General features: G+C 41.3%; 1 protein-coding gene across 2 annotated transcripts in view; it reads right to left on the bottom strand.

The window, feature by feature from the left end:
• Positions 1-2,597: 2,597 nt before the first annotated feature.
• The window catches only part of LOC126481026 (vacuolar fusion protein CCZ1 homolog), a 50,421-nt gene continuing 38,320 nt past the window's right edge, over positions 2,598-14,698 (bottom strand). For both annotated transcript variants that reach the window (XM_050104493.1, XM_050104502.1), the window contains one exon: positions 2,598-2,757. In XM_050104493.1, coding sequence (XP_049960450.1) covers positions 2,702-2,757 — 56 coding nt within the window. In that variant the 3' untranslated portion in view covers positions 2,598-2,701. The remainder of the gene's footprint in view (positions 2,758-14,698) is intronic.

Genomic DNA, 14,698 nt, shown 5'->3' on the forward strand with positions numbered 1-14,698 from the left:
GTTTATCAGTGAATCACTTAAGTATGCCATGTGATAGAAAATTACAGGTCATTCAACTTCAAAAGGGTCACAGGACAGATATATTGCAATATTGTGGAAAATAGTTTTTTGCTGACATGTAATAACTTTCCTAGACATTCAGCAAATACTTTGAAGGAATCAGCATGGTTTCCACAAGCATTGACTATGTGAAACCAGATTGCTCAATTTGTTCAGGAGATTCAGAAGGCATGAGGTACAGTAGAAGTTGGCGTCACACTTCTCAGTTTCCAGAGAGCCTTTGATAAAAGTTTTACATTTTCACCTAGCAAGTAGCAAATACACTTGTTCCAAAATGTAGAGACGTGGAGATGATCACCACCAGGTGCAAAGATACTCTTAACTACATAGGGTGGAGAAAAATTGTGTCATTAAATTTTAACCCTGGATAGCTGATGCCAGTAGGAACCAAAATTACTAGTGTTGTGTAGGTTGACAACGCACCATTTTTAAACTATGGAAATTTGGTGCCATGCGCTCTGATTAGCCATGGGATTGCCCTGTTGCTGTTCGTCGGTTGATGGGCAGCACTATGGTTGTCGGTTCAGACATCCAAATGTCCCCTGCCCTGTCACTGCCCCAATATGATACGCACAAGTGTCAGATGGGTCTTGCTGTTTGTCTCCACCTGTCAGGGGCATTCGCATGTAAGCTTCGCTTCGGAGCTCACACGTCACCTACGATTTAGTCCTACAGTAGCATGGCGGCACAGTATTCGTTTGAAGAACAATGAGATATGATTTTTGTTTATGGATTAGCTGACGGTAATGCACATGAAGTTCAACGGCTGTATGAGGAATGGTACCCAGCAAGAAGCCACCCACACCCGCTAATGGTTTCAGCAATTCACCGGCAACTTGGGGAAACAGGCTTGTTAGTGGGATATCACGTTGATTCTGGAAGACCTCAAGCACGACGGGATGCTGTATTTGAAGAGACTACTCTCGAGCACTTCAGGGAAGCACCTATGACAAGTACTCGAGTGGTTGGACACAACATGGCGGTCACTCATCAGTTAGTCTGGGAGGTTTTGACGGTTGACAGTCAGCTTTCAGCCTTGGATACATTGCGATCTTCGGCAGGCAAAGCATTTGCAGTCATGCGTTGTCCAGACCATTTGGCAACAGGGCAGTCCCACAGCCAATCGGAGCACATAGTGCCAAGCTTCCATAGTTTAAAAATTGTGCGTTGTCAACCCACACAACAATAGTAATTTTGGCTCCTACTGGCGTCAGCTATCCAGGGTTAAAATTTTGTGACACAATTTTTCTTCACCCTGTATAATCAGTAGGAGAGGGGAGAGTATCTAGAAATGTGCACCCAGATCTCGAAGCATATGTGTGTGTGTGTGTGTGTGTGTGTGTGTGTGTGTGTGTGTGTGTGTGTGTGAGAGAGAGAGAGAGAGAGAGAGAGAGAGAGAGAGGGTGGAGGGAGGAGGGAGAGGGGATGGACTAAAAACAGTTATGAGTGTCAAAGAAATGCTCTACAACTGCAAACAAAAACGCCAAAATAAAGGTGCAGTGGAAAACATTTTTCACAAAATTTCAAGTGCCTAAATAAAAGAAGAAACAGAACATATCTCCTCTTCCAAAACACTTCTTTTGTAACCACAATAGTCAGTGTAAAAAAAGGGGTGTTGACAGTCTTTCTTCCTGCACATAACCTGTAAGTGGAACAGGAAAAGGGGTATTAATATGGTACAATATGTGCCCACTCCATACACACCATACAGTGGTTTACGGAAAGCAAATGCAGAATGGAACATGTCATATCTGGAATGCTGTTTTGACAGATGGCTAAAACTGTTTGACGACAAAGTAATAGATTTGCAGTGCACAGGCAACTGCATCTCAACGATGAACACTATCATTCACTGGTATAAAACGTACAAAGAGTCAGTATCCAATATATTAGACGACGCATCTGAAAGGTTTCAGTTTTGATGCTAAGAGTACTTTTATAATACGAAATCCTTTTACATACATCTTACGAAAGATGCAGCTACAGCACTTGCCACTTGGGACTTGTCTTGCTTTACCCATGGCTCCTTGAGGAGTGTTATAATGAGATGTTACTGCACATAACAAGAACTGACTTCCAATAACAGCCATATCACTTGAAGCTAGCAATGAGAACTCATGTGCAATTGATTTGTAACAATAATGTAATATTGGAAAGCAAAAACATCTGAAGGAAGGAGAAAAGTTAATCACTGACCATATATAGTAAATGGTTACCTTTTCTCCATTTATAAGACTGATTTTTTAACCACATTAAACCATCCAGTGAACTGTAATATTAGCTATGTACTCGCAAGCACATGAACTGCTACACACACTGTCTGTTTTGCCAACTGCTCAATTTTTGCTGCCCTTATTTGTTTTAAAAACATCATAGCTCTTTCAATAAAGTCATTGGTGGGATGAGGGTGAAGATTCCTAGTAGAAGTTTTATTCAAAATATTCATTGTTGGAAATGAACCCAGACCATATCAGTAGTTGAGTACGTTAACCATGGTGATACCATAAAAGTGAAATTAGTATAATACTGTGGAAAAATATTACAACAATTCTGTAAAATATTTATTAACATATTTACAAGATAAAATAATATTACATTCCTGAATGTGATAATCATTCACATATTATTTAAAATACTGCTTTCAGTCATGGAAGAATATATTCTTCAGTTGATTACTGCAGAGTCTTTTCACCTCATCTGCAAAGAAAGACAAACAAGCAAATAGTTTAGTTAGAGGCATAAAATGTCTACTCTATAATTTTATTATTCACCGAATTCGAATTAATATTGAAATTTTGAAATGCAAGGAACAATTTTCAGTAAATAGATGGAAATATTTTACTGTATTTTAGTCACAAAATCGTTATTAAGCAAAATGAGAGATACAAGTAAAATATGTAATAAAGCTTATAAAAAAACTGATCATAAATATATCACGAGGGGAAGAATAGGATGGAGCTTCCATAGATAAAAGGGCAGGGAGAAAATATCTCAACCTGGAAGTTGTAGACAGATTTTTAGGTGCAAAACACATTTTTAAACACATATTTCCCTTTTATATCAACATACTTCGCTCAATACCGTTCCTGCGATTACTCACAACTGAATGTGATTCTACGAAGCCTGCAACATACCCACCAATAGCTGTTACAACTTCTTTGCTGCACCCAAAATGTTTTCCCAGACAAGTTTCTGTGGGTATGGAAATAAGTGGATGACTGCCAAATATGAACAGGGTGGGTGTTCCAATAATTCTTACTTCAGATGCCTCAATTTTCTCATTGTCAAACATTTTTGTGAATAGCTGCAATGTCCCAATGAAATATCATGTACAACCCAAAAACTTCTCATTTATTTCCTCACTCAGTTGCTCCAGAAGCCTTGGTGTTTTACCCTTTGTTACATTAATAAATAAGAAGGATCCTCTGTGCATCCAATACTGGCCTCAACTTTTCCAGGAGATGAAACTGACTTCAGCTCTTCTGGTGCAGTAGGTTCCACCTACTGCTTTGATTAATGTTTCTGGCAAGAAGTAGATACATTTGTCTCCTATTCCCATCGGCAGTTTGGCATATAAAAATCAACTGAATTCTAGGAAACAGAGTCCAAAAACAAAGCAAAAAAAAATTGTTTCCCCATTTTCCTTTTGCCAATATTCAACAAATGCAGCATCCATCTGGACAAAACCTTCTCATAATATATTCTCCTTGTAAAATGTACCATTTCAATCGCAAATCATTCTAGGCTTCCCCCTTCTTAGTCGCCCTTGAGATAGATGAATTCCTCAGATGACCTATGTTATTCATAGGCAAAACTTGATGTGTTTAAAATCCAGTGACACTGTGACCAAATGTGTAATGTGTACTTGAAAAGAAGTATCAACACATGCTTTGGTGAAATCAAGAAAGGCTGTCAGTCTGGACAAACTGATATGTCAGCTGTAATTAAAACTGCTTTCCAGTAAGGAGACCATGAAATAAAATTTCAAAATTTTAACACTTTAGCCAAAAAAATGCATTGTGTGTGTGTGTGTGTGTGTGTGTGTGTGTGTGTGTGTGTATTACAACAGAAATTTGTTGTTGTTGTGGTCTTCAGTCCTGAGACTGGTTTGATACAGCTCTCCATGCTACTCTATCCTGTGCAAGCTTCTTCATCTCCCAGTACCTACTGCAGCCTACATCCTTCTGAGTCTGCTTAGTGTATTCATCTCTTGGTCTCCCTCTATGACTTTTACCCTCCACGCTGCCCTCCAATACTAAATTGGTGATCCCTCGATGTCTCAGAACATGTCCTACCAACCGATCCCTTCTTCTAGTCAAGTTGTGCCACAAGCTCCTCTTCTTCCCAATTCTATTCAATACCTCCTCATTAGTTATGTGATCAACCCATCTAATCTTCAGCATTCTTCTGTAGCACCACATTTCGAAAGCTTCTATTCTCTTCTTGTCTAAGCTATTTATCGTCCACGTTTCACTTCCATACATTGCTACACTCCATACAAATACTTTCAGAAATGACTTCCTGACATTTAAATCCATACTCGATGTTAACAAATTTTTCTTCTTCAGAAACGCTTTCCTTGCCATTGCCGGTCTACATTTTATATCCTCTCTACTTCGACCATCATCAGTTATTTTGCTCCCCAAATAGCAAAACTCCTTTACTACTTTAAGTGTCTCATTTCCTAATCTAATTCCCTCAGCATAACCCGATTTAGTTCGACTACATTCCATTATCCTCGTTTTGCTTTTGTTGATGTTCATCTTATACCCTCCTTTCAAGACACTGTCCATTCCGTTCAACTACTCTTCCAAGTCCTTTGCTGTCTCTGACAGAATTACAATGTCATCGGCAAATCTCAAAGTTTTTATTTCTTCTCCATGGATTTTAATATCTACTCCGAACTTTTCTTTTGTTTCCTTTATTGCTTGCTCAATATACAGATTGAATAACATCGGAGATAGGCTACAACCCTGTCTCACTCCCTTCCCAAACACTGTTTCCCTTTCATGTCCCTCGACTCTTATAACTGCCATCTGGTTTCTGTACAAATTGTAAATAGCCTTTCACTCTCTGTATTTTACCCCTGCCACCTTTAGAATTTGAAAGAGAGTATTCCAATCAACATTGTCAAAAGCTTTCTCTAAGTCTACAAATGCTAGAAACGTAGGTTTGCCTTTTCTTAATCTTTCTTCTAAGATAAGTCGTAGGGTCAGTATTGCCTCACGTGTTCCAACATTTCTACGGAATCCAAACTGATCTTCCCCGAGGTCGGCTTCTATCAGTTTTTCCATTCGTCTGTAAAGAATTCGTGTTAGTATTTTGCAGCTGTGACTTATTAAACTGATAGTTCGGTAATTTTCACATCTGTCAACACCTGCTTTCTTTGGAATTGGAATTATTACATTCTTCTTGAAGTCTGAGGGTACTTCGCCTGTCTCATACATCTTGCTCACCAGATGGTAGAGTTTTGTCAGGACTGGCTCTCCGAAGGCCGTCAATAGTTCTAATGGAATGTTGTCTATTCCCGGGGCCTTGTTTCGACTAAGGTCTTTCAGTGCTCTGTCAAACTCTTCAAGCAGTATTGTATCTCCCATTCATCTTTATCTACATCCTCTTCCATTTCCATAATATTGTCCTCAAGTACATCGCCCTTGTATAGCCCTCTATATACTCCTTCCACCTTTCTGCTTTCCCTTCTTTGCTTAGAACTGGGTTTCCATCAAAGCTCTTGATATTCATGCAAGTGGTTCTCCTTTCTCCAAAGGTCTCTTTAATTTTCCTATAGGCCTGTATAAGCCTCTACATCCTTACATTTGTCCTCTAGCCATCCCTGCTTAGCCATTTTGCACTTCCTGTCGATATCATTTTTGAGACGTTTGTATTCTTTTTTGCTTGCTTCATTTACTGCATTTTTATACTTTCTCCTTTCATCAATTAAATTCAATATTTCTTCTGTTACCCAAGGGTTTCTACCAGCCCTCGTCTTTATACCTACTTGATCCTCGGCTGCCTTCACTACTTCATCCCTCAAAGCTACCCATTCTTCTTCTACTGTATTTCTTTCCCCCATTCCTGCCACTTGTTCCCTTACGCTCTCCCTGAAACTCTGTACAACCTCTGGTTCTTTCAGTTTATCCAGGTCCCATCTCCTTAAATTCCCACCTTTTTGCAGTTTCTTCAGTATTAATCTACAGTTCATAACCAATAGATTGTGGTCAGAGTCCACATCTACCCCTGGAAATGTCTTACAATTTAAAACCTGGTTCCTAAATCTCTGTCTTACCATTATATAATCTATCTGATACCTTTTAGTATCTCCAGGGTTCTTCCATGTATACAACCTTCTTTCATGATTCTTAAACCAAGTATTAGCTATGATTATGTTATGCTCTGTGCAAAATTCTACCAGGCGGCTTCCTCTTTCATTTCTTAGCCCCAATCCATATTCACCTACTATGTTTCCTTCTCTCCCTTTTCCTACTGACGAATTCCAGTCACCCATGACTATTAAATTTTCATCTCCCTTCACTACCTGAATAATTTCTTTTATCTCATCATAAATTTCATCAATTTCTTCGTTGGCATATAAACTTGTACTACTGTAGTAGGCGTGGGCTTCGTGTCTATCTTGGCCGCAATAATGCGTTCACTATGCTGTTTGTAGTAGCTTACCCCTACACCTATTTTTTTTATTCATTATTAAACCTACTCCTGCGTTACCCCTATATGATTTTGTATTTATAACCCTGTATTCACCTGACCAGAAGTCTTTTTCCTCCTGCCACAGAAATTTATATCATCATAATAATTATAAAATAAAGGATATGGGAGTCGAATAAAATAAAATATGGATGCAGACTCTGCATAATGAATGGATTTTTAATAACTGAGTACCTATAATCCAGTTTGTCACATATTAATGACTATCACATGCGTTTGACATCAGTTAACAAATTGCAGAGCCGTCTCTGCAGAATCATAATGCCTCTATGAATGCTGATTGAGAGTTAACTAAAGAAAGATGAAATACTGAGGAGAAACGGAAATAACATTAGTGACAAACTTCACATAAAAGTTGAGATCCATAAAGTAGAAGTAGTGAATGAACTGCACTAACCTGGAAGCAAAAAAATGCACAATAGTCAAAGCAAGGATGAGGTAAGAGGCAGACTAACACTGGACGAGAGAGCATTCCTCAGCAACAGAAATCTACCAGTATGAAACACAGGCATTAATTTGTGAAACATATTTCTGAAAATGTATAGAACATTGTCAAGACATCTGGTAATAACCTTCACAGTTCTCAAGGTTGCCACAGGACAAAGGATTTTGTAAGAATAAAGAGATTACAATATAGCCATCAAATAATTGAAAAGTTTTGGTGAATGTGATACCAGCCATTTTGGTGAATGGCTATCCAGCCATTGACCTTCGTCTGTGCGAATGCGCACAGGTTGCCCAAACTCTTACAGGAATCGCCAAAGCGTGCGTGAGTAATGAGTGAATGGGCAAATGTCTATAAGGTATATTACATATGTAGAATTGTGGACAGTTGGGAATGTGAGTCTCACGGGAAGCGTGCAAGGGATAGGTCCCTGCAGTAGCGCTATTCATCTGTATCCTTGGTGGCTCAGATGGATACACCGTCTCCCATGTAAGCAGGAGAGCCCGGATTCGAGTCCCGGTCGGGGCGCACATTTTCAGCTGTCCAATAACACCTGTCGGCAGCTGAGGGTTTCAGTTAGTCATAATTTATCCCTATTCAATAGTCTGGGAATTCTGACATTGCCCTCACAGTATATATTTTCTTTAATGTCGTTCGTTGTTAGCAATATTAGCTTATTCCCAAGAGTTAGCAGCTTTCACTCAGTTAATACTAGGCAGAAATTCAATCTGCATGTGGAATGCAGTATTCTGCTGCATCCATTTTCAATAAGCTACCACAAGAACTCAAAAATCTTAGCAGTAGCCCAAACTCTTTTAAGTCTAAACTGAAGAGTTTCTTCCTGGCTCACTCTTTCTATTCTGTCGAGGAGCTCCTGGAAGAGCTAAAAAAATTAAGCAAATTCCAGTGTTACATTGTTGATTTTCTTTTGTTAAACTTACGACTTGTTGCCTGAATATGTTTTTTTATATTTCATTTTATCTGTTTCTACTATCGTGTTATAATTTCATGTATTAACTCGTTCCATGACTATGGAGACTTCTCCTTAATTTGGTCCCACGGAGAAAAAAAAGGGGGGGGGGGGGAGAGAGAGAGAGAGAGAGAGAGAGAGAGAGAGAGAGAGAGAGAGAGAGAGAGAGAGAAGCCTTGAGCAGGTGAGCAACAGTATGGCACACAGGTCATGGAGTAAGATATGTTTAATAGGTCTGCCGTGGAATATGCCTAGCCCTAAATAGTCCCACAGCCGACTTACTTCATTGACTCATGGTATGCTATACCTAATAATTTCAGTTATGTTGATCGAGTACCACAGATCCACATTCAACTTGGGATCATACAAACAATCAGCAAAAAGAAGAGGGCATATTTTTCTTTTGCTGCCTATGCTTCATGTCTAACACTTAAAACATGCTGGAAAGACCTGTTCTTGGTTATCAACTATTGTATATGATTTACTGCTGTTCCAAGTCCAGCAGAAGAGTGCGAGAAAAAGTTATCTGTAAGTAAAGAACATTAAATGGAACACCTTTCAATACATGCTGTCATTACTTGCAACTATGGACACTGAGCGCACTTACAACATTACTTCAATTGGGCGTTCAAAATAATCAGATAGTATTTCTGTAGTAACCTGCACATTACTACACCTACGCCATCACTACAGCAGTGCATGTCACACATTGGATTATCATGCCGTTCGTCTGCTCCAGGTCCCCATTAGAGGCTGCCGACTGTGGACAGCACCTCAATCACCTGCAGCTGAGAGCCAGCAGTCCCTGGTGAGCAAATGCTTTTTATGCTACCGTGCACTGGCTCTGGCTGGCAGTCTTGTTCATCTCATTAAACTGTAGTGTACTACCTATGTTAATGCTGTCACATCGTCACCTAATAAAAAGTTGTTGGTTTCTCATGATCATGTCTTTTATTGTGTTCGATGTTAGAACACAAGTGGTGATGAGTAAAACTTTCATGTGCTCAACTTTAGTGACAGTTTTTTCGTGTGGCTTCTCCATGGAGGCGGAACTTTAGTCTCTTCACCAGCAGCAGAAACTTACTACGGCCACTTTGAAAAGATTTGTGGCTACGCCGACTGTCAGGCTCCACGGTCTCAGGTGCTCCCACTATTGTTTCTGCCATACGATGACTCTGTTGACAATTCGGACGCTTAAGAAAAATGGCTAAGGCAGCACTTTGTTGCATTTAAGTTGATGGATGTGGACACTTGTAAAGCTTTGTTTTTGTCTTCGATTCCACCTCATAAGTACCAGTCATTGTGTCAATCAGTGCTTTTTCAGGAACTGGCCTCACTTTCCTTTGATGTCATGTGTAATTTGTTGTTTTATTATCATTGCAAGTGCACCCAAGTCATTACTGCTTGCACAGAATTTTACCAGTGCTGCAAGCAGCTCCATCAGTCTTACCAGGCTTTGATGGCAGAGCTACAGGGTTTGAGCCACATGTGTCATTTACTACTAAAACCTCCAAGGAATCCTATGCAGACTCCACAGTTAAGAAATGCAGTCACCCACCTAGCATCCGATAAAGAAGTTCACCAGAAAGGCCTTCAGTGTGAGGATCCATCCTTGGAAGAAGTTTTAAAGATTGCTCGGCCTTTTGAAGTCTCAACACTGAGTGGCACTTCCATCATGCCCTCTTGCTTTGTGCAACATGAGAGAGATGCATGACCCAGGTAGTGGGTGTTGAGCCACAAGTGTCACAAAAAGGACACACTGCATCAATCTGTCATTCTCAGCCTTCCCTTGAACAAATGAACACTGACATTCATTCTAGTTCATCACTTTCTGCAGTTCAGAATAAATTCTTGATTGAAATGCCAGAGCTGAACAAACCATTGTCGCTGCAAATGGATGCCAGAGAGCCTGTTCTACTCCTCAACTCTTAAAGGTACACATGACTGGGCTCCCCATTGTTGGCTCCTATCAAATGCAGTCTGGCAAGCTACAATAAACAACATATTCTTGTTCATGGGAAATTTACTGCTGCCACAGCTTAAAAATCAGTAGACCATCCGATCACCTACTTGAGTGTTAACAATCCTCAGACTGAGAATTTGCTTGGGTTAGATACTTTCACTGCTTTTGAATTTTCTATTACTGGAACTGTACATCTTGTATTGTATCAGGTTCCTTACCTGAATTTTCAGATTTGTTTTCTGAGGGATTAGGATGTGCAAATTACTTCACAGTACATATCACACTTGTGCCTTCGGTTCGGCAGCATTTTGTCTGGGCATGGTCCATACCTGTGTCCCTACATGAGCAAGTTAAGTCTGAATTGGATCAGTTGATGTCACTACCCATCATTCGACCAATTTCAACAAATGAGTTGGCTATGTCATTGGTAACTGTCAAAAAAGTGTTGTGTCAGCTCTGACTTTGTGGAAACTTTAAAGTTACTGTCAATGCACAGTCTGTTACTGAGACACACCCTCTGCTTGACACTGAAAAATTACTTCCGAAATTGGCCAGAGACCAATTCTTTTCCAAAACTGACTTAGTCTGAGGCCTACCTGCAAACTCCCTTTGATGATGCATCATAAATTTGGTTGTCATGAACACACTTTTTGGCCTTTATCAATATCAACGTTTAATATTGGGGTGGATAACACCCTGGCTATTTTCCAATGCGTTTTGGAGTCATTCATGGTGGAGGTTTCTTTGCTGTATCAACTATCTTGGCGATATTGTAGTAAGGGGTGATACGACTGAAGAACACTTACATAAACTCCATTATATCTTTATTGTTTTGCAGACCAAAGGCCAGAAGTGTAACCTTACGAAGTTACAATTTTTTCAACACACTATTGTAAGACTCAGTCAAGCAGGGTGTTCGACACCTGGAACGGCATGTTGCCACTATTGCGGCTTTGCCTTGTCTAACCAATTTGCAGGAATTACTGGCGTTCCTTGATAAAATAGCATACTATCACAGTTTTCTGCTGGATGTATCCACTCTGGCTCACCCTCCACATTGGTTGCTTCGTAAAAAAGGTTCCTTTCAAGTGGTTGTTGGTCTGTGAATATGCACTTGAGCAGCTTAAAAACAAATTTCGCGCCTTACAGTCTTTCAACACAGTAAAATTTAGTGTTGGCCATGGATGCATCCCAGAATGGGGTGGAGGCAGTTCCAGCCCATCGTCATGCATATGGCTCTGAGCAAACTATCACTGTTATATCCAAAATGCTCAACGCAGCTCACAGCACTATTTGCAAGTTGAAGAAGCAGCCCTTGCAATTGTTTATGCCATAAGAGAATTTAACATATTCTTATATGGTGCAAAATTCCACTTAGTCACAGGAGACAAACTTTTAGTTTTCTTGTTTCACCCTTCCACTGCTTTAACTGACAATGTCACTCATCACCTTAAACGCTGGGCCTTATTTTTGTTGATATATGATTACAATATCCGTTTCTGCCCTCTGGTGCAGCACGCAACTGCAGACGCTTTGTCTCAACTGCCCATGGGGCCTAATCTGTTGTTTATCAAGCAGAATTATTGTGTTTTCAATTTGACACAGAAACAAGATGGTTTCTCCATTACCAGCTCCAAGATCGCATCTGCAGTAGCTGTGGACCCAGTATTTAAACAAACTGTGTGCATGTGACAACACGAGTGGTCCGACCAACTGCCAGGTCAGGAATCCGACCCACTGCAGAACTTCTATGCTCTCTGTGATTGTCTTTCCCTGTTGGATGCTTTCTTACTCTTGTCAACGTGATTGTCTTTCCCTGTTGGATGCTTTCTTACTCTTGTCAACAGAAGGGCCTGCACCCCTGTTGCGATTCCAGCAATGCTGCATACGGAGGATCTAAATCTTTTCATCAAGGCCATTGGGTTGACTCCTGCACAGAACAATTGGCACATGTTCTGGCCTAGTATTGATCACAGAGTGGAGTGCCTGATTGTGGCCCACAGCAAGTGTTCAAATCAACAGGTGGCACCCTGCACCCTTTTCCCACCCTTGCCCAGTGCCCACACTACCTTGGGAAAAAAAACCTTTATCAGATACTTTTTGGTTGTTGGAGCCTTTTCCAAATTTCTCTATCACAGCAGACAACGATCAAGGCACTATCAGCCATTTTTTTCTATTGACAGCCTACCTTGTACAGCAGTTTCAGACAATGGTCTGCAGTTTTTGGCTCAATCCTTTCAAGATATTTGCTCACGCAATGACATTCGTCACATCAAGAAGCCTCCCTTTCATCCGCAATCCAATAGCAAGGCAGAATATCTTGTGCAGACTGTCAAAACGCAATTGGGCAAATGTGTCACAGAATTTACGGCAAAAGAGGTCCTTACAGTATTTCTCAGCTATTACAGAGCAACTGCTATCCGGAACAAGGGGCCGACCAAACACTCGCATGGCTGGCCCCCACGGATGCTGCTCAATCTCCAACTGCCAGACAGATAACCTGCAGTGGCACTAATATTTTCACAGTTTGCACCCAGAATTCCAGTCTGGGCCCTAGGCTTTGGGTAAAACCTGCATTGGATTCCAGGCGCCATCCATAGTTAGCACAGGTGCCATGTATTCATAGTGCGTACTGACGGTTGCCTTGTGAGATGCAACTTCAGTCAGCAGATCCCTTGGGTGGGCATTGATGTTTCTCTGCGGATAGCCACGCCTCTTCCACGAGCTTTGCCATTCGCTGTAGAAAGTTCGCCGCACGGTCCATGCTCGCTCCCCCCCCCCCCCCCCCCCCCAAAATAGTCTCCGGCTACCATTGGCCCAGCCCCACATGGGCGACAAAAAGCTTGGCCTCTCAACAAGCTTGCAGTGCCCTCTCTTGTGTGGGGAAAACGCAGATACTGGAGCTTCACCAGCGTGCCTGCAGGCACCAACTACACCAGCACAGGAGGCATCTTCTACACTGATGCTAGAACCACCTTCATTACCTACAGACATTGCGGCTTCCCATCTCACAGCACCTAAGATGAGTCTGATGTCGACATGGCCCCTGCCTATGTGGTGCAAAAGAGCCACCTGCTCTCCTGGAGGGGAGGGCAGGTGTCCTCACTTGCACCACTTCTGCCCCTACTTGCTGGTTTGCTAGCTGGTTTTGGGGAAGAGGACCAAACAGCGATGTCATCGGGTTAGGGAAGGATGGAGAAGGAAGTCAACAGTGCCCTTTCAAAGGAACCATCATGGCATTTGCCTGAAGTGATGTAGGGAAATCACAGAAAACCTAACCTAAATCAACATGGCCGGATGCGGGATTGAACCATCGTCCTCCCAAATGGCGAGTCCCGTGTTGTTGGTTTAGGTGGACAAGGAACAGCTCACGCCCAGGATGTATACACCATTAATGGGTTGTGCAGGACCTAACAAATACTGTTCACTCTTCTCCCCCAAGGAAGGAAGAGTATAGTAACCTGCACATTTCTACACCTGTGCTGCTTCTACCATGGCATGCGTCACACATTTGAGTATTGCACTGTTCGGCTGCTCCATGACTCCAGCAGAGGCCGCCAACTGTGGAGGGGATCTCAGTCACCTTTGGCTGATAACCAGTGACCCCTGGAGAACATATGTTCTTTATATTGTCATACACTGGCTCCAGCCGACAGTCTTGTACATTTGACTAAATGTATTTTACTATCTACGTTAATGTTGTGCAGGAGTAGTTGGTTTCACACAGCTGTCTCTCTTACTGCATTCAGAGTTAGAACAATTTTACTTTTTCAAAAGAGGCTGAAAAAAGTTAATACGAAAAGAAATCACCCCAAGTTCTGCCCATGGAGCTGCCTGAGGACAATGAGGCATCCAGGTATAACAGGGCTTATCAAGACCAAAGGCCACAGTTGTCAGGTGCTGTTCTGATAAGAAAGCCACTTCTTTAGTCATCTTAAGCCGAGTCAGGTAGCCATCTTAAGCAGAGCTAGATAATTAATGCTAGACGTTACTCTGATAGTGGTTAAGAAGATGATGAGATTCTAACATGCAAGTAAGACAGGAGCTGACGCTTCACTCTAAGCCCTGAGATCTACCATCCACAAATAGTGGGCACTAAGCTACTAGGGTAAGTATTGTCTTAAAGAAGTTTCAGGAGGTGGATGATTAAAATAGTGTCCTTCCTAAAATAAAGAAACTGACTATCTGCTAATCCCTATCAAACATGTTGAACAGGGTTTACTATGTATTCCCTGCTAGGTACCACTAAATGTTGTAATGAATTTCTTTCTTTAGCTGGTGTAATGTGGTCTATTTCAGATAATGTATGATGCAGCTCCACATGAAGAAACAGCTGTTGTAAGCTTCAACGCTGGGTAACCAAAGTTCCATCAACTATCTCAGACTTCCAATGCTAACTGCAGCATCTATAGATCAGATGCAATTTCTCCGTAAAATGCTGCTGACTGAGTGGATAAAAAAGAAGATAGGAGTTGGATGCTGGAGTGAAAACTGTCAACCACTTCCCACATTTACAAGGGAAAGCCACACTATTGGA

This window comes from Schistocerca serialis, chromosome 1 (assembly GCF_023864345.2).
Source record: "Schistocerca serialis cubense isolate TAMUIC-IGC-003099 chromosome 1, iqSchSeri2.2, whole genome shotgun sequence".
Classification (NCBI taxonomy): Eukaryota; Metazoa; Arthropoda; class Insecta; order Orthoptera; family Acrididae; genus Schistocerca; species Schistocerca serialis.